The sequence below is a fragment of the Dermacentor andersoni genome, chromosome 11 (genome assembly GCF_023375885.2).
Source record: "Dermacentor andersoni chromosome 11, qqDerAnde1_hic_scaffold, whole genome shotgun sequence".
Taxonomy (NCBI): domain Eukaryota; kingdom Metazoa; phylum Arthropoda; class Arachnida; order Ixodida; family Ixodidae; genus Dermacentor; species Dermacentor andersoni.
The window spans coordinates 116859802-116886014 of NC_092824.1; the positions used below are offsets into that span (position 1 = coordinate 116859802).

General features: G+C 43.3%; 1 protein-coding gene across 2 annotated transcripts in view; it reads right to left on the reverse strand.

Moving 5' to 3' along the window:
• Positions 1-10321: 10321 nt before the first annotated feature.
• Positions 10322-26213, reverse strand: part of LOC126539637 (uncharacterized) — a 65435-nt gene continuing 49543 nt past the window's right edge. For both annotated transcript variants that reach the window (XM_055075473.2, XM_055075472.2), the window contains exons 9-10: positions 13736-15022; positions 10322-10922 (exon numbers count right to left, since the gene is read on the reverse strand). In XM_055075473.2, coding sequence (XP_054931448.1) covers positions 10686-10922; positions 13736-15022 — 1524 coding nt within the window. In that variant the 3' untranslated portion in view covers positions 10322-10685. The remainder of the gene's footprint in view (positions 10923-13735; positions 15023-26213) is intronic.

Genomic DNA, 26213 nt, shown 5'->3' on the forward strand with positions numbered 1-26213 from the left:
CACCATATCAATGATGATGATAAATTAATTTCTGGTGATCAGTCACCATAAAGTGCGTAAAATATGTAAATATTAAAATAATGACAATGAAAGTGGGGTTTGTCCAGTCAATAAAATACATTTACAAAGGATGATAACATAAAAATGAGTCTGTGGCAGAAGCACTAACGCCTCACCCTTATCTGCAAAAGCTCGGAGGCATGTGCTCTACAAAACTACTATTGCAGAAGCACTTTCTTGCGACAGAGTGCCCTACAAATTTCTTGGGCTGATGACATTTAGCACATCATCACTCAAGAAGTTTAAATCTCTTATTTCAAAAACCTGTTCTACACCAAGAACAATGCTGGATGAAGGGAGATATGGTGGCGGTAGGCTACAGGAAAGTGCTCTTTCCGTTCAGCTTCTGCTTTCCGACACTCCACAAGGATGCGGAGGACGGTTAGCCTTTCACCACGTCTACTACAAATCACAAGGTTGGCCACCAGTCGGCAAGTAATTGGGTAAGCCATACACATGTCCTATATGAAGTCGACAAAACAGGGCATCGGTTTGTCATGATTTCAGTGTGGGTGGCAAAGTGCCTAACTGTGGCTTAAGTGGATGTAGTTTATTAGAGGTTTTGGTATCCCACAAGTGCTGTTTTTGGTGAATGAAGGGCTTTATTGAAGAAAAGCTCTTGTTGCTTTGAATGTGGTATCGTCTGCTAGCATATTGTCCTGAATGCCTGTGCCCTGGCATCCAGCGTATTCTTACATGCTAGTTATACAGGGTGTCCCAACTATCATGCACCAATATTTAATATGCAAATGCCATGTAGGTGGACGGAACCAACGTAATGTTGTTTGCCGTCGCATGGAGGTACTCAGATAATTTTTTGCATTCTGCCTAATTACATAATTAGTCAATTAATTAATCAACTTCTCAATTACAATTACATGAAAAGAGTCAGTGAGAAAATAGTAGAGCGACATGAAAAACTCCTGACACAGCTTTATGTTGCTCAATACGTGCTATATTAAAGTGTTTTTCAGAGTGTGGAAGAAGCTAGCAAATATACGCAATGTGCCTCGAGTGGCCAGTCGCTCGGCAAACAGCGTACAGCTAAGCATGCCTCCTTGTGGAAAACCAGTTTCCCTATTGAAGGACCTGGACAAAGCCTGGCCAATGCTTACACAAAAGGTGCAGTTCGACAGGTAGCTTTCGATTATGTTTGGCATGTTGCCATAGGCATGCATCGTGGAAAGGCCCCAAGGAATTTTGAAGCACCATGTTGTATTATATGCTTTTCTAAGTGAAGAAATACTGAGATAAAGAACTGTTTATGTATGAAGGCATCCCTAATGTTTGCCTCAGTCTGAGTTTATCGCATTGTTATGGCCAGTTTATCATTTCATTTATTTACCATAGACAGCTTGTTAAAACCACTGGCCTACAACCACTGGCTAAGGGGAGGTTCTTGCTTATTTAGGTATGGGGATGACAATAGCTTTTTTCCAAGCAGACAGAATGTACCCAGCAGCTCGCATGGCATTGAAAACAGACAGAGGAGTATATTCAGGGTTTCTGGGTGAGAGCACTTGACCATTTCATACATAATACGGTAGCCACTCGGTGCCTACTTGTTGCAACCACTGAGAGTTGCCTGAAGTTCAGCTAAACAAATGAACAACTGTGTGCCTCATTTCATGCACAGCTGCAACCAAGGGGCTGTCATTCTGCACATTCCTTAAACAGTATAAGAGTTTCCATGTAGTGTGATGAACTTGATATGTTCAAAGTGTTCACTTATAAAATTTACCTGATCTTCCAGGCTATCGCCTTGGGTATTTAGAGGGACACTAAAGCTAAACAGTAAACAGTTTAGATGGATAAAGGGTTCTTTGAAATTTCTGTTGTCGTTAATTTGAAAATAATGAGTTTAATTATTAGAAGACAAAATGAAGGTCAAACTTTCAGCTTTTTAATTTTGCGCTGCATCCCCAACACCAATACGTCACTGTGATGTCACAAATTTAAGAGTATTTTTTTGTATTAGGCCACATTTGTTCAGCAGAAGTTCCCAAAGCTCGATATGTTCAATCTTTGGCTCCTTTAAAACACAGTGTACCGTATAGACTTGTGTAAGGGCCATGTATGGCACCAAATGCAATTGATTCTCCGATGGAATTTTCCCCCCAAATTTTGGGCTGCCAAGCTGGGGAGGCGGCCCTTACACGAATTTATACTGTAGTCTATCTTTACCGCTAAAGAAATAACTAGGCCTTAGAAGATGCTGTCAAAATCCATGACATAACAGCAAGCTGGTACAGGAACCTAAAGGAGGCGTCATGACCCCTCATTTGTTATTGCAACTCCCCTGGCTTACTAAGCGTCTTATTGTGGTAAGAGTGGTGGTTTTAATATCGTAGAAGACTAGCTCACTGATACAGAAGGGCTCATTTCTCTTTAGTGTTCCTTTAACCCTTTCAGGGTCAATGATGTAAATATATGGCTCTGCGAACAAGTCCAAAATGGTCAATGCCGTATATTTATGGCACCATCTGTATGTTTAAAAACCGTGCCAATTTCTTAACCTTTTCTTTCCTGGCATGTGGTGCCACTATGCGGAAATACAGGGAATTTTTTTCTTGTGCCTCCCTCTCTCGGTTTTTGTTGCATGGCTTGCTTTAGAGCTAGCTTGTTTGATCCAGCGCATCTATATACTACAGCTCGGGCATTGGCGCGCGCACGGGTATTGGGTTTTGTTCCACGGGCGGTTTCGACTTCTTGCGATCGCAAAACTGATGGCTATCTCATTACTAATCCAGTTACACAACCAGTTTTCTTGAGTGTGCTCACCTACGCAGTCCGATTAGGCTGCAGACGTAAATATTAGTGTAAGAGCAGGAACATTTGAGACTTAAGAAATATTCTAGTGTGCACATTTTATATATATGTATATTATTGTTGTTATTCATGAATGAACAGTACATATATACTAACGCAAAATATTTTTTTCTCACTTTACGGTCACCCTAGAAAAATTACGGTAATTTTTTTTCGGAATAGGTCCCTCTGAAGAACTGAAATCTGCAATAAAGGAAATCAACCCTGGGCGGTCGCATATGGCGAAAAAAATCTACCCTGACAGGGTTTAGAAAGCTAAGGGATGTGGCTGCCAGCCTTCTAATTTATTTCCTGTTCCACACTTTTTCTCACTGTGTAAGAATTAATAGGCTCTCTTGTTTTGCAGTCGATGTGTTTTTCTACCCCGTGACATGACTTTATCTGCTTGAAATTAATCAAGTTTCTGGCACTTGGAGAGTCGTGTAGTAGTTCCTTTTGCTTTTTCGGTTCTTTTTCTTTACATTTGCATTCAGTCACAAGATGTGACCTTTATTTGTCAATCAATTAGTTTGCTGGATGCATTTGGTGGCAGCATCAATTGTAAAATAGCCTGCTAAGTAGGCCACGGCATCGTCTATATATAAAAAAAGCAATGTCATCCCAGCTTAAATATGTATTTAAGTTCTCGGAACCGTGCTCAGTTGGCGGAGCCAACCTTCGATTGGAAAATGTGCGGGGAGGGAGCATTCAAGCTGTTTTGCTTGACTCCCAACTATCAGGAAGTGGTCACTTCCGTAGGGATTCTTAAAAACGCTCCACTTAAGGCACGACATGACCATACGCAATACAATGCTTCGGCCTATGGATGAGTACTGTCTGTTGCCGACAAAGTATTTACTAAGGTAATCGCAAATAGAATCAGGAACACCTTAGACTTCTGTCAACCAAAGGACCAGGCAGGATTTCGTAAAGGCTACTCAACAATAGACCATATTCACACTATCAACCAGGTGATAGAGAAACGTACAGAATATAACCAACCCTTATACGATCTTTCCAATGCTATCCACAGCGTGTTTACAGGAGGAATTCAGAGACCTGGATTGGGAAGAATTGGGGATAAGAGTTAATACAGAATACTTTAGTAACTTGCGATTCGCTAATATTGCCTTGCTTAGTAACTCAGGGGACTAATTGCAATGCATGCTCACTGACCTGGACAGGCAAAGCAGAAGGGCGGATCTAAAAATTAATCTGCAGGAAACTAAAGTAATGTTTAACAGTCTCGGAAGAGAACAGCAGTTTACGATAGGTAGCGAGGCACTGGAAGTGGAAAGGGAATACATCTACTTAGGGCAGGTAGTGACGGCGGATCCGGATCATGAGACGGAAATAATCAGAAGAATAAGAATGGGCTGGGGTGCGTTTGGCAGGCATTCTCAGATCATGAACAGCAGGTTGCCACTATCCCTCAAGAGAAAAGTGTATAACAGCTGTGTCTTGCCAGTATCCACCTACAGGACAGAAACCTGGAGGCTTACGAAAAGGGTTCTACTGAAATTGAGGATGACACAACGAGCTATGGAAAAAAGAATGATGGGTCCAACTTTAAGAGATTAAGAAGAGAGCAGATTGGGTGAGGGAAGGAACACGAGTCACGGAGTAAGACATTTAGGAGGTGAAACTCCCGTCAGCGCGAGCGAGCGCGGGCGACCAGATAAAGTCACAATTGTTGTATGCGCCGACGGGGCCGTATACAGTGGCGGCGCCATGCAGCGCGTCGTAGAAGCCGCAGCGAAAAAAAAAAAAAATTCAGCGCCTGGGCAGGCGGCTTCGGCGCGCTCTCAACGGCAGTAATTTCTTTCCAGGCCGCCAGCACAATAACGGCTCCGCGGGCTTGTGACCTTTTCTGGTCGCCGCAAACAGCGGAGTTTCCACTCCTAAATGTTTCTTGCTCCGTGACACGAGTTAATGACATCTTAGTTAAAATCAAGAAAAACAAATGGGCATGGGCAGGGCATGTAATGAGGAGGGAAGATAACCCATGGTCATTAAGGGTTACGAACTGGACACCAAGAGAAAGGAAGTGTAGCAGGGCGTGGCAGAAAGTTAGGTGGGCAGATGAGATTAAGAAGTTTGCAGGGACAACATAGCCACAATTAGCACACTACTGGGGTAGTTGGAGAAGTATGGGAGAGGCCTTTGGCCTGCAGTGGGCGTAGCCAGGCTGATGATAATGATGGACGAGTATGTTTTGTGTGCAACACTGTAGAATATTATTGGCTCTCATTAGGCACGTATGAATCTGAGGCAAAGAGAAAATTTTCTGTTAGGTGGCCTTTCGCATCACAGCAAGTCTCCCTACAGTGTTCTATGTGCATTTACGCTTTCTTTTTTTTAGCAGTTGAGGGATTCACGCTGCTCCTTATGCGCCGTCCGACTGGAAGTGGTGCGCATCGCCCCTTGCGAGGTGTTACACACCCACCCTTACAAGGCGTGTGTTCACCATGAAGGCCTCACCATTATAGATGAAATCCTGGAGGCCACCAACTCAAAGATAGATTGCTCCTTCATCTGGGGTGGCTGAGCCACACTGGCTTCAGCCACCCAGGCATTGCCAACAACTCAACCACCTGGACCTGGCTGCTGCCAGAGGCCATTGTGGTGCTGCCTTCTGATGCGCCACATTGGCAAAGCTGCTTTTCGGCACGTGTGACACTCGCCTTCTTGCCTCTTTAAAATAAATGTTCTCTTTGCTTTGATTGTTACTATCTCTTTCTTCCAAGGTGGGCAGGACCGCGAGTATGTAGCAGGCTCCCAGTCAGAGTACGCACAGTGATGAGTGTTCTTACAAGTTTGAGTTGAATGTTTATGGGCACTGCACTTAGCACAGGTCAGTTGACCTGTTAGGGTGACTGACCTGTCAGTCTAGCACAGGTCAGTTGAAGGGGGTTCTACACATAAGGCTCGACACAGATCTTAACCTTTTGGGGGTCAATTTTTTTTTATTGCAGATTCCAATTCTTCTTAGGGACTTTTTTTCAAAAAAATTTACCGTAATTATTGTAGGGTGACAGTAAAGTGAGAAAAAAATACTTTTCATTGTTATATATGTACTCTTCATTCATGAATAACAACAATAAAAAAGCAAATAAGGTTATAAGAATGAAAAATTTGGTTCATTGTTATACACATAGTTATAGGCTTTGAAAATACGCACACGAGAATATTTCGCAACTTTCACCTGCTCCTACTCTTACCCTAATATTTACGTCCATAGCGTAATCGAACTGCGTAGGTGCGCACACTCAAGAAAACTGTGTGGTTGTGTGCCCATCAAAAAAGCAAAACGTGTGACAAACTTCTGCTAATCTTCATCTTATTGCCAACCAGAGGCAATCAGTTTTCGGGAGTGTCCAAAAAAAAGCAATGGAAACGCATCCACGGCGGCATCCTTCCTATGCGCACCCCTGTGAGCACTAAACAAGCGAGAAACAAGCGGTAGCCTTTTGAGTGATTAGTAACAAGATAGCCATCAGTTTTGCAAACGCAAGAAGCCGGAACCGCGCGCAGAACAAAACTCTAACTGCTGGCCGCCTGCGCGCGCGCTAACGTGCGAGCAGTAGTATATTGATGCGTGGGAGCAAACTAGCTCTAAAACAAACCATGCAATGAAAACCGAGAGAGGGAGGCGCGCGAAAAAAATTCCCTGTATTCCCACATAGTGGCAGCAGATGATAGAAAAGAACAAGTTAGGAAATTGGCGCACTTTTGAAACATACAGACGGCGCCATAAATATACGGCATCGACCATTTTTGGACTTCTTCACGGCCCCGTATATTTGCATCATTGATCCTCAAAGGGTTAATACACCCTGCCTCAAGTCTCTGGAAGCACACTGAAATCGAAAGCAAGGATTAAGTGCTTTGCCTGGACCTCATCTTAATTCGTTTCACATTGGTCACATTTTTCTCACTCCAGCCCTCCAAAAGCTCAGCCTCTGTCAGCTCCATCAAACCATCATCTGAGATAACACCTCGGATGGTGTTCATGCAGTGTGGGGCCACTTTCTCTTCTGGCCAAAAATTAACTAAAGTACTTCAACAAGAAAAACGCCCCTTTCTGGGGACGATCAAGAAGTTATGAGAAGGAAACTATAAATGCAGTCTATTTCTGCAGCAACGCCAGCCACCAACCATGGAGCCTAAGAAGGAAACACTGGCAGGACCTGTGAAGGACAGGTCCTTGCCAACTGCTCGCTACTATAACCTAACATGAATAGTCAAGGGTGGTTTTATACCACACAAGGTTAATTCTTGCTGCCTGAAAAGTTGGAAGTAAAAAGAAGTAAGACGGAAAAGACTGAAATAGAGAGAGAAATACGAAGATTGGAGAGGAGGACAGGAAACGCAGCTACTTATTTCTGCCGGGCAGGTAAGTCTGGAGGTGGCGTCTATGTGAAGCCAAGGCCAAAGAGGTCTGTTGCCTCCGCCAAGGGACCTTAAAGGTCCCAACCCTCAGCATCAACTCAACACCCAGGGTCCCCTTTTCCTTGGACACGGCTGCCACCAAGGTTAAACGCAGGAGGACCCACCCTCCATGTGCTCGGGTCCGTGGTGTCGAAACACACCAGATGCCTGCTGCAGCAGACACCTCTGCAGGTCGCAAAGTTCTGCAATGTTCAAGGCTATACACAAAATGTAAATGACTGCTGAACGAGGCATGAAACAAATGAAGGCAGACAACAATGTCCCTTATAGAAATTGTAGAAATGTTGTGTGTCTCTTTCTTAGTCTTTTGCTGCATTTTATGTTTCATTACTATAATTCCCCTTATTTTTGTTGACGTTACAAAACCTGCCCAATTTCTTGAGAATTCCTGGCTTTGGCTGATGGTAGGCTAAAATCATAGACAGAACAGTAGGCAGAAAAAGCTGCTTATTGCTCAGTCTGTTTTGTTACTCTGTGCCCTAGGCACCCGACACTCAGAAGAGCTAGCGAAAAAAAAAAAAAAAGAAACATTAGATGTACCTAGGTCACCAACCACATATACATGTTCCAAAGCGAAACTGGCCATAACAGTGCAAGGGTGACATTTTCTTATTCCTTGCATTTTGACTGAAGCACTGAATAAAGAAACAATAGCCTTGCACAGAGCCACCATACAGCAGCTATGAATTACCACATATACCATGGCACCTCCAAGAACATGTGCACTTGAATACACCTGACCTTGACCAGATTATGAACTGTGAGAAACCATGAGAGGTTTTTGGATTACTGAATTTAATGTCATCCTGCTATACTGGAGGATTTTAGCCAACCCTAGGAGAAACCTGGGGACCTAGGGACAGGAATCACGTATTTGAACGTCATGCATGAGTTACCAAAGGCTGATCCAACTAACCTTATCAACCTGTAAATGTTCTTGGTTTGTAGTGCAAAGTAACACAGACAAAGACTAGAAGAAGACAGACATTTCGCCCAACTCTCCATCCTTTTGAAATTTGTAAATGTTATACATGAAATTTTCTTTTATTCTACTGCAACCTTGCCGCTAATCTTTGCACTCAGCTCAACACTGGCCCAGGATGTTTCAAGACCAAGCATACCCGCCTTCGCCAAAGTAACCAGCTGTGCCAAGGCCAGGCAGAATGTCAAACTAGCTGTAAAGTGAGCAGGGAAGTGACATATGTAGGAAGCAAACCAATATAGATTCACAATGTCACATTAGCAGCCCCAGGTGAAAGCACGTGTTTACTTCATAATACTGCAATAATTAGTTGTTTTTTTCCATCCCTCTTTAAGTAGTAAGACAACAGTTGAGTGAACTTGTTATACAGTTAAACCTCGATATAACAAAGTAGCTAAAATCGGCAGTTTGCTTCATCAAAATTTAGTTGTATTAAAATTCGACCTTTTATGCAAATAAGTACAGTCGCCGATTGATTTTTCTTACACGAAAAGGAACCGCTAAATTTTCCCAATTATCGAGCAATCGAAAAAAAGCAAATTTGAATAAGAAAACAATTCATTTTCAAGAATTTGGGAGTCGGCGATGAATGATACGGTTTCATTCCACATCGACGATATCTTCACATAGGCGGTATGCATTAAGCAAAGCCAGCCACACTTGCACGTGTACGCCGCCACCACGGCTGATAGCATTGCCCACACTGGGACGACGCTATCATGAAAAGCGCTGGCAGAAGGAAGCGAATGCTTCATATGCCTCTCGCTCCAACAGGTCACGAAAACTTGAGGCCGCTTGTAATTCAATCATAAGACCATCTGCGTCTGCGGAAGTTTCCATTTACTGTCTCAGTATTCCTTTGCTGCGGAAGCGAAATTTCGTTATATTGAAATCGCATACAAACCAACTTCATTATATTGAGGTTCTAATTACATGGTGTTCTATGGACAGGAGGTTATAAAAAGTTAAATACTTCGTTATATCGAAGATCGTTATATTGAGGTTTAACTGATATGCACCAAGCAGCACTCTCAGTTTCAATATCAAGCACTAGCCACAGTACACAAAATGAATGGGCAAACATTTATTGTAACAGCTTGCTACAGAGAAAGAAATATATAGAAATACCTCATACTTTTGGTCCATACAACAGCTGTAAATATATTAAGTATACATGGCAATAGAGATTCAAATTTAACAGCAAGATTACATCAGCTTAAGTCACTAATTTGTGTGTGTTTCATTAATAGACTACTTGCCTATAAAGAACAAAAATATAAATGGTTACAAAATACATGTGTATTGGTCAGTTATTTCTTGAAACATCCAGACAGCAAACACTTAAAACACGAGAACTAACACCACAAAACAGCAGCAATGAATGCAGCTACTAGGTTGTATCAACAATGTATATTTTCGAAAGGCACTTGAACATTCGTGAAATCTTTGAAAATCCCGCAAGCACTAATTCTTGAAATGCACAAAAAGTAACTGATAATACGAAGATTAACTGGCAGTGTTTTAACATACCAAGTCATTCTGGCTTTTCAGTTATTCTGGCTTTTGCATTGAGTTGTTGCATGCTTGTCAAGTTTCTAGTATTGACAACATGCTAAAGTATCCAGTGAAATGTGTCACATTTGGAAAGGTAGACATGAACTTTAAATAAACCTCACTATGAAAGAATCAAGCGATACTGAAGCAAGGTAAAAATTTATATAAGTAGAACCAAGTAATTCTGGGCGTAACATAGAGTGCAAGTTTTTAACGTCTGGTGACAAAAATGAGATGAGCAAAGCTCACTTTTGGTACCTATGTGAACATAGCAATACAATAACACCAGGACTGTGGCAGGCTCATCCTTGCCAAGGCAAGATATGGAATGACAGAACAGGGTGGAATATGACATTGATTAAATGAGTGAACATAACAAAGAGCTAACAATCAGTGATAACAAAAAAAAATGAAATGCTTTGACATTTTCTAAGATAACGAAAATTGGAGGAAAAAGAAGCATGCCACCAGTCAGCTTGCAACCCACAATTTGCGCCATGTCCTGGTGGTGGCCATCTCCAGTCCATGGCTACATTTAGCAGTAGTTCTACATGTATAAAGGTGTTGCCTAAATGGTAGGATATTAACCAAACAAGGACCTTCCCAGGGAACGAAGCGTATTTGAATGGGTTACTGGCAAAAGTATGATCACAGGAGATTTTAACAGTCTTTTTTTACACATGTAACGAATACTGCATAGCCCTTGTATGGTTGCATCCTTATCAGAAGGATGTTGTGGCTTCCTTTACAAAGACTGCTTTCTATCTAACTGCCGACTGTGTGGCTAATCTAAAACAGGGCCATTCTCTAGTCTGAGCCAAGTTGTAGGCTAACCCAGCCTCCTGCTGATGATAGCGTTCTCAAGCCATGGCTGTGCTATCAGTTCATCGAAACAACACAACTGCCACTGGCGCCCAACGGCTGTGACAATGAAATAATGGTATTTGCGCGAACGGTAGCTGTGGAGGTGGATGTTGACATGCTCCACACCCGACCACCGGCAAAGCAGCTGCTTCACCAAGTCTTCCTGCTCCCGCAACATGCCCAGGAACTGAGTGTTTTGAACCTGGTTGTGAGAGTGACAGAAAACAACACAGTCGGACTTCTCAACCACTAAATATAGAGATGCAGGGTTGTCAAACTTTGTAGCATGAAAATTGAGCAACACCTAAGGTGCAGCTCTATACTCAGTAAAGCACTATTGCTTTTACATTTTGCACTCTTAGGAACTCCAGAAAAAGCAAAGTGAGTATACAAAGAGTTCATGCAATGTGCACACACATGGACACAGGGCACTTCACTCCCGCTTCTCAGTACAGATAAATCTACTCAGACCAATAATATACATACAATATGTACGACAATGTTAAAAGAAGACAACCACATTTAATGGCCTATAGTTCATCAAATCACTTGTATAGCCTAGCTAAAATGGCATATTCGACTTGGAGGCAATGCACAAAGTTTAACAAAACAAGGTGACTGGGATGGAACCGTGGCATACATTTTTACATGAATTCCTATTTCATGTGCAGTACTTCCATGTATGTTTTGCCTCTTTCCTGCTCTTTTACTACCCTTGTAAGTACATTGTCTACATGGGTGAAAAAGATGTACAGCGAAACTATGAAGTCAATAACACTGGTTCTATAACAGAGCTGAATGTGACAGTATGAATGAGAATCTTGGTAACAATATAGAGGGTTAAGGAGACCTATGCTAGTACAATCCCGTACAACAGAAAAGCCCTTCTAACAACCAGCCACTCAGAACTCTTATACAGTCAAACCCGTTTATAACTAACTTGATTAGTACCGTGAAAAGTGGTTGTATCAGTAGTTTTTTATATATGAACTCATCCTTCAAAACGCACAAAAATGAATGACACTGATGCTGACATTGGCAGTTAAGATTCGGCAGCACTTTGGTCCGAAAATCTGATTTTCAGTACCTTCATTTTTGTTCCCGACACCTTGCTGCATCTAGCTGCAAGTTTCCATTAAAAAGGTCATCCAATGAACGAAATGCAGCACCACACTTTTTTTTTTTGAAACACTGCCCGACCAGTTTCCAGCACCCGCATTTTGAAACTACAAGCACAGCTGCTGCCATTTCTTCTTCAGAGAGCTTGTGCCATATTTTACTAGCAATGGGACACGAGTGGATTCTGCATACGATAGCAACGTGTTCTGGTTGGCTGGAAGGGGAAACTACTGTGGCATGCTAGCATTTTGCAAAGGTCTCGCCATTACAGCTGCAGCATCAGCCACATGGCACACCAAGAGTTGCGAAGTTATGTTTTCTATGTCGCTTCGGCTGAAAAAGTAAGAATTTCAAAAAGTAGAGCGCCATTGTGAACTGTTAGCAGCAACTACGTAAACGAAGCATTGACAAACTGTGATCTCCCAATAACGGCATAGTAACCGCTGATTCTTTGCAACTTTTCGTGGCAGCAGCCCATCATGTCGCGTTTACACCAACTCAGGCCACGTGAATATCAACAACAATAAGATAACATGTGAACAGCTGTTTGTCCAAATCGACCAACTAGGTGTAGTATAGATGCGGTACTACACAGTGCTGAATGGAGAACTGTGAAAAATTGACAGTGCCACCGATGTGCCCTCCGAGACTGCACGCAGTGCCGCACAGAGAACTGCGCTGAGTGCTGCTGTCGCAACCTCCAAGAAAGGAGAAGTGCACGCGCGCTCTGGTACTATCTCAGAGGCCACAGCCGCCGTATGCTACACTGCCTTGCATCGAGGTATACTGAAGATACGCCTTGAAAGCATAGTTACTCTAGCATGGTTGAAAGTGACCGACCTTCTTCGTGGTTTCTGAAATCTCCGCATGGCATGCGCTCATCTCATTGGTCATATCTTCATCACAGTTGAACTGGAGCAGGGGGTGCGTTGTAATATACCCAGCTTGCAGTTGTTGCCGGCATGTCAACTGCGGACCCAATCCCAGCCTCCAGACGCCAGTCTAGCCCATCATCTCATGCCCAATCACTGGGATGCTTTACTGGCCCAACATAGTGGAGGCCACCTTGCCGCGACAACCTGCTGCCCACCACCACATCAGCCAACAGCGAACTTCTGTTACAGCCGTACGATGCAGCTAGGCATAACCAGCGGTGCTTCGTCAGTATCCAGCAGCAAAAGTTGCCCTTTGGTGCAAAGTCAACCAAAATCTTTGTAGCCGCCGTATGTCATTCTTAAAGCTGTGAAATCACCTTGCCAACAAAATGGGGGTTAAGCGACAAATTGAATAGTGTAAAAATTATTCACAGCCGCCATGTCTGCGACATTAACTGTGTTTGTTACTTTTAAGAAATCGAACAAGACGCCATGCAGTGTTTGAAACTTTGGTCACCATTTTACACTGGTCATCAGGAGAGGAGTGCGAGGTCTTGCTTAGCGCCAGCACAATTGCTCGCTGCCACCTCAATAGCGACACTGTCCTGCTGTCTAAGCAACTCAGAAGCGGTGGACTGAAAGGTATGAAAATAGACAACAGCCTGTGCAAAAAACAGCGGTATAATCCAGACTTAATTGGAAAGGCTTGACTTGGTTCACTGCAGTTAATGCAGCTTCTGGTCAATGCCATGCCACTTTCAGTGGTGCGGAGAAACAGTGCTTGAGGACTAAGCTCCATTTTGGAAAGCCTGAGCAACCATTTTGGCATGAGGTAAGCGCAGAAGTTCACCTCTTGACACAGTTCGGTGCAATTGGCACAGATGTAACATCACTGCAAGGGTGGGCCTTACACAAGTAAACATGGTATGAGAATGTATGATTATGAATGAACAGATTATACAACTGTACTTTCTTCAAGTGGACTGCCCTGTAACGCATGCACAACAATAGCACTACTCACATTTATCCGGATGGGATCAGACTCTTGTACATCTTCTGTACTGTCGTGGAGCTTGGGGTCACAAGGAAGATCAAAACAGCAGACGTCCCTCGATATAGCCAGCCTAGAGTAACGGTGCAAAGCTGCTAACGTCAGCTTGTATACTTGACCAGAAGGTGAGCTGCACTCATTGCAGAGAGGAAGCACTGTCAGCGCCATGGTAAGGTAGCGAAGAAACCCACAAACGTAGTCGCCAGTAGTCTGCCCACATTTGACCGAATCTCCCCGAGATGCAACGAAGCTTGGTACTACAGGCGCTTCAGTTGAACACTGGCTGCTAGACACAAATTGCTGGAAAGCCCGCTTCAAGCAGGACACACAAACCTGGGAAGCCTTTGTAACAGTATCACACAACAAATCTTCATTTCGCGCCCAGGCACACAGCATGTCAAATGCATCATCCTCAGGTGAACGACCAAAGCTCTGCTGATTTATCTTTGCAGCCAACAAGTTCTGTGATACTGGCTTGTCTGTCGGCTTTGCACTGCTTCGTTCTCTCAAAAGCAGCAACAGGCTTTCTACAATGCACCATGGAAGCCCCAAGAAGTGCTTCTTAAACTGCCGATCACTGCAAGTCACCATGTACCAGGCAGAAGCCATCTCCAGCAACGTTGTCCGCTGGCTTTGATCTTGTCGAGAGGCTACCTCAACATCCACAACAAACTGCTTCTGCATTACTTCAATGACATCCTGGTATTGTTTAGAGACCAGGGTTTCCACACTGGTTTTGTCCAGTTTGCTCTTGTTGTAGCGAGAGACACTGTTAATGATCCCTGCTACCACTTCAGCTTCACTCTCAATGCCATATTGATCCATGATCTTCCACATCATGACCTCATAAACATCCCGGGCACTTTCTGCAGCATGTCGGTGCTTCTGCCATCCAGGGTAATCAAACAGGTTGCAGTGAAAATCAGTCTCAATTAATGTGTGCCAAGTGCTGCTGATCAGGGTTTTGTTCAGGCGATAGAGCTCTCCCAGTACCCTTGCAGACCGATAAGTGGGTTTGATTCCCCTCTTGGCCATGAAATCAGGATACTTCTGGACTCGTTCGTGTTGGCTGAGTTGTGCGGAGATGCCAGTTTTTGCAAAGTCGAGGCAGGTAGAGATCTTCTCGGCAAGAGCAAGGCAGGTGGAAGAGCAAATGCCATCTGGAAGCTGGTCAGCCCAGGCCAGGTGTGCATTAGACATGATACCTACACTGTCATTAAGGATGTACTGGCACAGGAACTGAATGATGTCATTGTCCTGCACAATTCCAAAGCACAATAAGTTACAGGTTAAGGCACAAGCAGGCAGCCACTTTGCGATACACTTGTGATGACATTCATGAGACAAAACTATTACTGTTATAAGTGCTTCTCATTTTGCCTGGAGTAGCCTGAAGCACTGCCGAGAAGTAGCTATATGCTCTTAGTTAAACCGATTGCTTCTGCAAAGCACAGAGCCACAGTATTACGTCTTCTATTAAACAGCCCTCCTCTGCGAATATCTCCACATGCCTACACTCCGACATTAATGAAACTCTACAATAGAAGTAAAATATTAAAATTTAAATAATAACCAATATAATACTGCACTATGTGTTCAGCACACTTCATTAAGTGTAAGACGATATTTGACAGTAATATTGATTATCACATCCAGTCAATTCAGTACATCGGTGTTGGACTTTTAAAACTGCACGGTACAAAGTGCCCAAGTGTGCAGCATGTCTAGAGGATAGCCTGTATTACGTAATACAAAATCATTGTATCAGATACAGAAACACCTGAACAAAAGAAAGAAAAGAAAAAGCAGATTTGAATTGTGCAAAAGGAAGTGTGTAACACTGGTATAAAGGAAAGTTTAACAACACATTAAGAATGTCATCCATAATTAAATCAGTAGCAACCAGAAAAATATTACACATTTCCAAATGTGCATAAATCAAAAGAACAGCAAAGAAAGGAAAAACAGTGATATAAATAATGAAAATGGTAACAACAGTATTATAATATGAAGGTTCAAACGTATACAAGTAAAAAGAACAGCAAAAAGAAAGAAACATTGTACAATTTTAAGAAAACCATAAACATAAAAACACATTATTCATGAAGAAGATGCTCCAGAAGTTTGCTTTGAAAAGTAGCTGCTTCAGTGCAAGTGAGAATATTTTCTCGTTACGTGTTTCACTTGTTTATGAACTGCACTAAAGGTGAACATTGATATTTTAGTGTTCGAGCAAATATAGGGTGAAATGTGATGTGCTGGCTTAATGCGATAGGTTGCAAATGTTGTCTCACCATAATATAAAGAATGAAAGATTGTTAAACGCCAATATTTGCATTGTATGTTCAGGGAGAAAATGCTGATGTTGCTTTTTAACAATGATATGCTCACGTAAGGTGAATATGAGGAAAGCATGAACCTTGTCACCTTATTCTGTACTGATTCAATGCAGTAGTCCTTGTGTGCACATTATCGATGCATATTCTAACAAAGACCTGATGAGAGATGTGTAAGCTTGAAAGTTCATTTCCGAGTTGGAAGGATACAATGTTTGATTAATCCTAATTGCTTAAGTGTCTTCCCTTCTTTGGTATGTATTCTATGTGTGTATGCCATGCTAGATTTGTAGTTAGACACACAGATATATTTGAAACTTTGCACTCCCTCTATAACTGTGTTGTTTATTGTATGATCATTCAGAGGAGTATTATCAAGTGTAGAAAATGTCACAAGCTTTGTTTTTTCTGCATTGATCCCCAAGTACCAGGCCTTACACCATTGGCCAAGTTGCACTAGGTCCGCTTGTAAGCTAGTGACGTCCTCGGGAATTAGTATCTGCCTCTAACTGATGCAGTCGTCAGCAAAAAGTATAATTTTAGAACCTACGTTTTTCGTTATACAGTCGAACCCATTTAAAATGAACTCGATAGTTCCTCGAAAAGTGGTCGTTATATCAGTAGTTCGCTATACCTGCACTCGCCCTTGAAAATGCTCAAAAATTACCCAACTGAAGCTGGCGTCAACATCTAAACTTCGGCAGCACTTGAGTCCAAAAAACTTATTATCAGTGTCATATTTTTGCTGATGCGTCCCCGTACCTAGCTGAAAACTTCCATTAGAAACATCCATCTAAAAGAATGAAATGTGGCATCATGTAGCCCTTTCGAAACAGCACCTGGTTCCAATCACCTGCCATTTTCAAAGTTGTAAGCACAGGCAACATTTTTTATTCAAGAGCTTGTGATTTATTTTACTACCAGTGGGACATGACTGTATTCTGTACACGAACACCAAGCATTCTAGTTGGCCGCAAGCGTAAACTTTGGAAACTACTGCTTCGCACCTCCACCCTGGAGGCGTGCGTTGAAAATGCATGACCACATGCGACCTTCTTCGCGACTTCAGAAATTCACGCAAGGCAGTCATTGCTGCGGTTAGATTGGAGCGGGGTGCGCACTACTGTGTGCCCAGTTTGGTCGAGCTTTCGTGCTTTGGCATTTTGTGTGTGCCCTCTTTTTACCATGACCGGGTTCAAAGCATTCGTTGCAGCAGTACGGCAATTTAATAAACAGTCGTTATATCTGGAAGCAGTTTCCATAGGAAGGGTCAGAAAATCGTAAATGCACAGAGATGTGGTCATTATAACCAATAGATTGTTATATCTGGAATCATTATAAGTGAATTCGGCTGTATCACTATGTAAACGAGAAAAGGCAATGACGTTTATGGTACTCCTGAGATGACATGCGTGCTTCCAGATGTACATTCCTTAATGACACCTCATTGATATTGATTAGTTAAGAATACAGTAATTCAACGAGTTGTGTTAGAATCTAATTCTAGGTCATCGACCTTCTTGACTAGTCGGTTTTGTGCTAGTCGATCAAAAGCTTTTCTAAAATCAATGAATATTGCATCTGTGTATTTTTGCTCATGTATGTAGTTATGAACGTCAGTAACTAAGTACTTGAAGCAATCCTGTTTGACAAGATTTTTCTTTCATGAAGCCATGCTGACTGTCCAAAAATAAATAATTTGTATTTATACGAGTCATAATGTGTGAGGAAAGAATGGAAAGTTTGCTGCAAATACAGGTCAATGATATCAGTTAGTAATTGTAACAACTTGTGCTATTGCTGGATTTCAATTTGGGAATGACATGTGCCATTTTCCAGTCACTGGGAATGCTCCCGCTGCATAAGGACTGCTGAAAGATGATCAACAGTAATATGAATGAAATGCACACTGTTATTTTCAGAAGTTTAGGGTTGAAGCCATCAGGACCAGGGCTTGAATTAAGTGACAGACGCTCATTAGCAAGGGCTATGCCTGGTACGTTTACGGTTACGTGTGCACATGGGTGACAAAGAGCTGAATTAGTGCCCCCAGGAATAGCCGGAAAAGGTGACTCATTGAAATTTTCAGAAAAGTTATTATTAAAGACATCGGCTGTGGTTTCCACGGGGACAGCATTACTTACCGCTTTCATCGTTTATTGAAGGAGCTGCTTGTTCTTCTTTAGCATTATTCACATGCCAAAAATTTATAGGGTTAGTTTTTAACAAGTGAGGTCATGTATAATTAAAGAAACTGTCTTTAACCTCATTAATTGCTGTCTCAGCAGTAATACACGCCTCTTTGCATTTTGCCAAATCACTGTAAGCATTTGTTTTGTTCCCTCGTCGGTATGCTCTTTTTTTCCCTATTACAATATTTTGATGCGAAAGTGTCAAATGGCCCACTGAGCAAAAAAAAAAGGAGGAGGGGGGGGGCAGCAGTGTCTGTATCAGCAAAACAGCACCTAACTTCCCATTGGCTGCGATACCACATCACGAGCTGGCTCTTGCTGGCTTGGGCCTCGACAGAGCAGAGCGGGAGAAAGGGAACACTTGCCGCCATGGTATTGTGAGACGAGAGAGGGCATTGCCACGACACTATGTCACCTTCGCTCTTAGAAGCTTCACTCTTGGAAGCCTGCATTATCTATGCGTTCCTTGTCCATGCAAACTCTCGCCTGCGTTCTAACTGTGCCTCGGTAAAGCTACGTTCACACTTGGTCTCGGTGCAGGTGAAAGCGGCAAAGACTTGACAAAATCTGCCTCTCCAGGCAGCGAAACAGGCAGAAAACCAGGCGGCAAGCCCGATCGGACAGGGAACAATTTTTTCACCACGGCGAAGCGGAAAGCCGTTCCACTTCACTGGAAGCTGCACTAGCGCGTAAATATCCGGTAGTAAAATTGAACATCTCCCGTTGTTCATTGTCCATTTTTAGGAAAAACAATTAGCTAAAAGCATCAAAACTATGTCTTCTTCCTCTTCCATGGTAGACAAAAGACGACACACACAGTTGAGCGAAATGATAGCTTTTAATAAATGATGGATCAATGAATGAACATTCAGCTTGAAATGGTGCGATGACCAGCGCCACCACAAGGACAAACATACACAGACTAGATGGATGTGGGCGAAAGCGGTAGTGGTTTCCGCTGCAGTGGCGAAACAAATGTGAACATCTTGGACATACGTGGAAAAGATTTTCCGCCCGCTTTGCCCTTCCCGCCCACTTGCCGCTTCCAAAGTGTCAACGTAGCCTAAGGCCAAATAAAAAAGTGCAAAGTGTTTCAATGCGCTCGCTTGCCCACAAGGAGTTCTTAACTCGAAGAACTGCCCAGTGGTGTTCAATTGGACATTAATGCTTTCGCATTCACACCTTATAAGAAGTGCTTATGTGTCCTCGGATTTTCTTTTAACTTATTGTGTGAATCATGGTGCATCTATTCTGGTTTTAATGTTTAATGGTTATTTTAAGGATACAAGCAAGTTCAATTTCTTTCATTTTATTGCATAAGACAATTCAGTTCTCATTTTTTGTACGGGTGTTAAACATGTCTGCAAACATGGGGGCAAACTCATCTAACATTTGCTTCAGTTTAGTGAGCCAATGCGAATATATGAGAAACGGGGTACCTTATTTAAAAAGTAGTCTCCATGAGGATTTAGACATTTGTCCCATTGACTAAAGAGTCACGTGATTCCTGTCTCATAAAAGTCCTTGGGTTGCTGCTTCAAAAAGTCAGCAACTGACTCTTTCACGATATCGTCCGACATGATCTGATTCCCTTGAGCTCTTTATTCGGTTGCCCCAAAAAGTGGAAGTCGCAAGGCGACAGATTTGAGCTATATGGCGGATATTGCAGTGTTTCCCACTTGAACTTCACCAGTTTTATATTAACCACATCAGCGACGTGGGGACGGGCACTGTCGTGGAACAAGATGACCCCATTCGTAAATTTTTCACGTAGTTTGTTCTTTATTGCGACCCGCAGCCGATCCGGCGTTTCACAATATCGGAAACAATTGATAGCATCTCAAGATTTAGCAAATTCTATCAGTAATGGCCCCTGACAATCGACAAGCAAAAGTCAACACCTTTCTTGCGGAGATGATGGCCTTTGCTTTCTTTGGGGGTGGCGAATTCGAATGTTTCCAATGTAAGCTTTGCCGTCGTGTTTCAAGCTCATAGTAGTGGCACCATGGTTGGTCCCCGATCACAATTGCAGACAAGAAATCGTCACCCTTATTGTGATACCGGATCAAATGAGTAAAGGCAGCGCCAAACTTCTCCGTATTCTGGCGGTGGTTCAAAATCTTGAGCATCCATTGCGCACACAAAAGCCGATAACCGATGTTCATGAATTATGGCGTGAACGGTGACGGCGAAGTGAACCGTGACTGATGTTCACACGCTCTACCAGCTCATCGATGCTTATCCTCCATTCTTGTGTCATCAGCTCATCAACCTTTGCAATTTTGTTAGGGATGATTGCACGATGGCTTTGGCCTGGTCTGGGATGATCTTTGCAACTTTCACGTCCTTCTTTGAACCGTTTGTTCCAACACTTCACAGTGGCCAAGAAATGCAATGTTCAATGTATGCGGCAGCCTTACGGTGACTAATTTCTTTTTGCGAAACACCTTCAGCTGTCAAAAACCTCACGGCACCACGCTGCTCAACTTCTGGAGCATCCATTACGTCACGCAACCATGTTCAACCCAGTGTATGAGTGCATTAAAGAACATTTATCCTCACACCTGCGTGCCAATTTTGTAAATGAGAGATGCCTGCGTGCTACGCGTAGGCCTTGCAGATAATGAACAGAACCATAATTGCGCGGGGTGGGTAGGCTCACTTTCATTTGACTCCCCCTCGTACATTAGAAATGCGAAGATACAATGGAATATACAAATGAGAAGATACAACTTGATAAAGGGCAAAAAATTGCCACTGGAAACAAAGTTCACTCCACTCCAATAATCTCCAATAGTCTCCAATAAATCTACGTATCTAAGAAAAAGTCACGGTATATAATGGGTCAAACAAGGCAAATAAACATGTTGCGCAATCACAGATTCACAGAATCCTAGTTCCCGCCCCAATTCCATCCACTCCCCCCTATGTATTGTGCGCGACGGAAGGCGGCGCGCTTGCTCCCCGCTTTTCTCCTTTGCGCACACAAGACTGAGCCACCATCGTCGGCTCACTCATTTCCCCCCACCCCCAACACGCTTTCACTCGCACATAAAGCCTGCGGCGCGCGGTCACAATGTTATCGCCCTTGGACTTTATGCGGAACATGAGGGCGACGGCGACAGTAGGAATGGGCCTAGAGTCTCCATAGAATTGCTATCGTAATAATACAATAAGAGCATCCGGCAGCTGAAGTGTCCCATGGCCCATTACTTTCCGCAAAAGAAGTAACAAAATAGAACTTTCACCATGAGACGATTCGCTGCGCCGCAATGTCTTTTTTTTTTTTTTCCTTTTGTGGGGCGGGGAAAACGTAATCAAAAAAAAAAAAACGCAAAGGAAAGTATGTTGCTCACAATCGAATGCCTACTTTGGGCAACTAATGTGGCTATTAAAGGAATATCGAAGAAAACACGAGACACTTGGTCCACCAAGAACCATGCGCATACTGCTCGGTATCCTATGCCGGCGAGACAACTTTCTGGAGAGGTTGTGCTCAAGCGAACGCCGTGCAATCCGTCGAGTCCCTACAGTGATGGCGGCGAGCGACCTTTGTTTCTTTTTCTCGTCTGCTACAAGAAAACGTTCAAAAATCTGCCAGGCGAAAATGCACTCGGCCAGGGAAAACCGAACGCGCACCGAAGTGCGCCGCGCGGTGGTCGGTGCAACACGAGAAAAACGCATGCGCTCTGGCTGGCTCTGGCAGCCCCCGGGTAGGGGAGCGAGAACAAAAAAATTGAAGAGATTCAATGTGTCCTCGCGATTAAAAGTCAAAGTAGAAAAAATAAATAAGAACGTAGTTGCCTTGGCTGGCTTTAGTGTCTTCACTGGATGCTTTCGCGCAGGTGAAAAAAAAAATTGATGTTTTTTTATGTGACATGACGGCACGAATGAACCACCACAGCGTTTCGTCTCATCAGGCCTCGCTAAGGGCTTTGTTAACTTGTCTGATAGTGTGTTGATTTGGCTTGTCTCGCTGTATGGCTCGATGTACGACTTTGAAAAAGTTAATGCACCTTTGGTGTCAAATATTTATGGGAACATTAAACTTACAAAGTTCCGCAATTGAAAATCTAAAGCACATGTTTGGAAATGGCAATGCACCTTTCACATCAAAAGTTTTTGAAAACATTATACCCATAAAGTTTCGGAATTGACATCCATGCGCTCCGTAGATTCCATGATAGAGTGTAGATTTCGCGGCCTCTGCGAGATGCCGCGGCAAGCCCATTCGCCATCAAAACGTCCTTGAAACTTTGTGCTCGGATGGGGCTGCTTGCGTTATGTGACTCCCGGTGCATGGGCGTTGCCGCGAAATCCAGCCCGAGTTCGCAATTTTCGCGGTGAAATTTTCGAGCATGAAAAAGACGTTCTAGACAAAATCCAGAATGATTTCCTGTGCCTGGGGTTGCTTTGGTCGGCGGTGCATGGACAGCACGAAAAAAATTTCGGAGGGGGGGGGGAGGAGGCTGAAGCCTTATAAGCCGCACCCCCCCCCCCCTTCCCCTGGCTACACCCCTGTATCCGCAGTACATGTGTGAATCATACGTTTCACTGCATCAAGATTAGGAATAACACTGCAGAAATTTGCAAGCAGCACAAACACAGGACAATTTGCATGCGGATTTGACTTGCACAATAACCCTTGTCATTTAGAAAGATGCACCCCTCCTGTGTGGCTGTCTTGACTGCCTTACCTAATACTGCTTCATATTTGAAGGATTACCATGCAGCTACCAGTTACCATGCAGCTGGAGTTTGTTAAACAGGGTGTCTATCAAATTGATATTTCCAAATTCCCCGAGTTTTCCAGGTTTTCCCCGAGTGCCTTTGCAAAATTTTCTGAGTGACACAGAACTTTGTTTTATGTCAAGGCAGGCTGACACCATATCACCCGATGCTGTCACTCTCTAGTAAGCATGTTAAAAAATAAAAAAAACTACTTAATCTAGTTTGAATAGTAATGAGTAGTGTTCATTTTAATTCCAAATGAAAACAAAAGAGAGGGATTAGTAAAGTGCATAGCAAAAAAAAATATTAAAAAAAACTGGTAAAACCCATTGCAACCCAAGTTGAACATTAATTAAGGAAAAATGAGACATCCACCCAGTCGTAGCAATTGCTACAAGGAAAACCCATACGGGCTCCTTGAAAGAAAAGCCTCGCAGTTGAAGAAAATTTCGTCCTGGTCTGGGACTCAAAACCGTGACCACCGCCTTTCCGGGTTTCTGCAGAAATATTACGTCGAGTCGAACATTCCCAAATATTAATAAATAAGAGGTGCACACAGAAGCAAATCTTTTCGAATATAAGCTATTTCTATAGCAAGCTCATCAGTATGAGGCTCGAACATCGGTATGAGGCTCGAACTCCGCCTTTGTCACAACAAAGGCGGAGACAGTGCCAATACTGATAGCGGCGAATTCTTTCAGTGAAAAACACAGCACCGAACGGTAAGGAGCTTAACAGCGAATGCCGAAGCAGCTAGGCCTAGCATCGCTGCGGTGGTGGTTACGGCTGCCAGCTGATCTGCGTGTGAGCGCGCCGGTTCGAGGAGGCGAGGTAATCAAGATGACGGCAGTGGCGGATTTGATTGAAAAAGTCCGGAAAATAGGATGGCAAAGAGTTCTTGTGTCCAAAATTTCAGGCGAACGCCTGAAATTTTGGACACAAGAACCCTTTGACTGTACACTGGCAACTCCTCCAGCCAACGACACGGCGTCAAATGCGATTCATTACGATTTCTTTCTGTTACTCGAGCCAGCATTACTGCAACGTTCATTCCTTTTCAATAATATTACAGCTAATTTTCCCTTATAGAAGCACAAGTTCCCTGAGATTTCCTTGAGTATTTCCATACTACTCAAAATCCTTGAGAATTCTTGGTTTTACCGGTCGGTAGACACACTGGTTAGACCTGACTGTGAAGCATTCGTTTTCCTTGCATCTGATTTTAGCAAGATCCCTGAATATTTTGCAGGCTAATAGTACTTTCAGCAAGAAGTCATCTTTGGGCCATACCTTAGGCTTTACATACTTTAGTTTGTTGGCATTTGCGCAATACTTCTTCCTTCAACTTAAAGTTTAAAAACTTTATGATAACGGGGCAGTTCTGTGCAATATGACACATACCAATGCAGTGAGCTCTTTCAATGTCATTTTCCTGTAAGTGCAAACTTATATGAGTTGAAATAAAACCTTGTACTATCATTTCAGTGATTGCGTAGTCCTTTCTGTCTTTGGTAATCCCTCTATCAACAAGTTGTTACGTCTCAACCTGTTATTTATATCATATACAACGTAGCCAAGCTCCTTGTTTGTCTTTGATATGAACTGCCTTACTTCATTTATTGTGCCATGAACAGAACTAACATCATCCCTAATTTCATGGACGCCACTAATGTTTTACTTGATGTCACTAAGTTGTACTCTTATGTCTGCGATATATTTTTTACAGAGAAGCTGTCTGTGGCTAGGATGCTGAGATTTCTTCGTGGCAAAATGTGGAGATGCGAAGGTCTCAGCAAAAGGACACTGATACTATTTACATGGTCAGTAGTTGAACTTTGGCATCCCGAGCACGGGCAGAATGTGCCAATACAAGCATGATACACGTCGAGATCAATGCTCATGGCGCAGGTTACATTCACATAACCAAGTCACTTCACATAGCCCAGTGAACCATTTATGTCCCATAGATGTCCATAGAACATCATGTTTTAGACATTGCTTAGACTTCGAAAAGACATTCTTAGACTTCGAAAAGGCATTTGACAATGTTCCACACCAACGGCTACTCCTAAAACTTTCCCGTCTCAAGATTAATCCAATTGTACTAGACTAGATACGTAACTTTCTCACTAACCGACAGCAGTTTGTATTTGCTAACATGCAGTCATCTAAACGATCTTCTGTCCTTTCGGGCATACCACAAGGCACAGTTCTCGGACCATTACTCTTTCTAAGTTATATTAACTCTTTGAAGGTTTTCGCCGTACATGTACGGTGGCGGTTTTCTGTCCCGCAAGGTCTTTGCCGTACGGGTACGGTTCCGACCCTCCGTTTGAAATTTCGCGCCATAATGACGATGCGTGCTCATCGGGAGGTGCTGCCACCTCTTAGCACTTACAAGATGCGTTTGAAATTGGTGCTGCCTTCTTGGGGAGATAAACAGAGCTGATTGCTAGCTTCGGCGCGTCGCTCAGACTGCGGCAACGCCCCTTTCGCAGTTTCGGTTTCGCCGCGTGATCGCAACGGAGGCGTGCGAAACGTCATTTCTTTCTTTGTCGGCACTCTATTGTAGGGCGGTGAAAGTTGATTTCTTTCTTGATTGGCGCTGCTCTTAGCTTGCTTATCAGCGCCGTTCGCGAGGTATTCTCACTCTCAGTGGCAACGCGCTTTCGCGGTTTCGATTCCGCCGCGTGATCGCAACGGAGGCGCGCGAAACGTGGTTTTTCTCTTTGTCGGCACGCTCTCGCAGGGGCGGCGGAAGTTGATTTCTATCTTGATTGGCACTGCTCTTAGCTTGTTTATTACCACTTGCTTATCAGCGCCGTTCGCGAGGTATTCTCGCTCTCCGCGGCAGCGCGCTTACGCGAGAGGGTGCCTCAGACCTCTGCCCAAGGCAGCCGCACGCAGAGATGTCATGTGTGCGCCAACACGTGACAAGACACGCTCCAAGAGAACAGACACGCATTTTAGGTGTGCAGACTGCGATAAGGCGCTGTGCGTAGACGTGTGTTTCAAGGAGTACCACGCTTGGAAATACTATTGAACATTTTGCAGTTCTGAGTGATGCAGACACCAAAATACTGTTCCTAATTTTTTTTTTACTATTTATTCCCGACTTTATACATTTTGTACATTCAATATCCGCAATAAAGTAATTTGACCACCCGGGAAAGTTTTTTTCAAAATAAT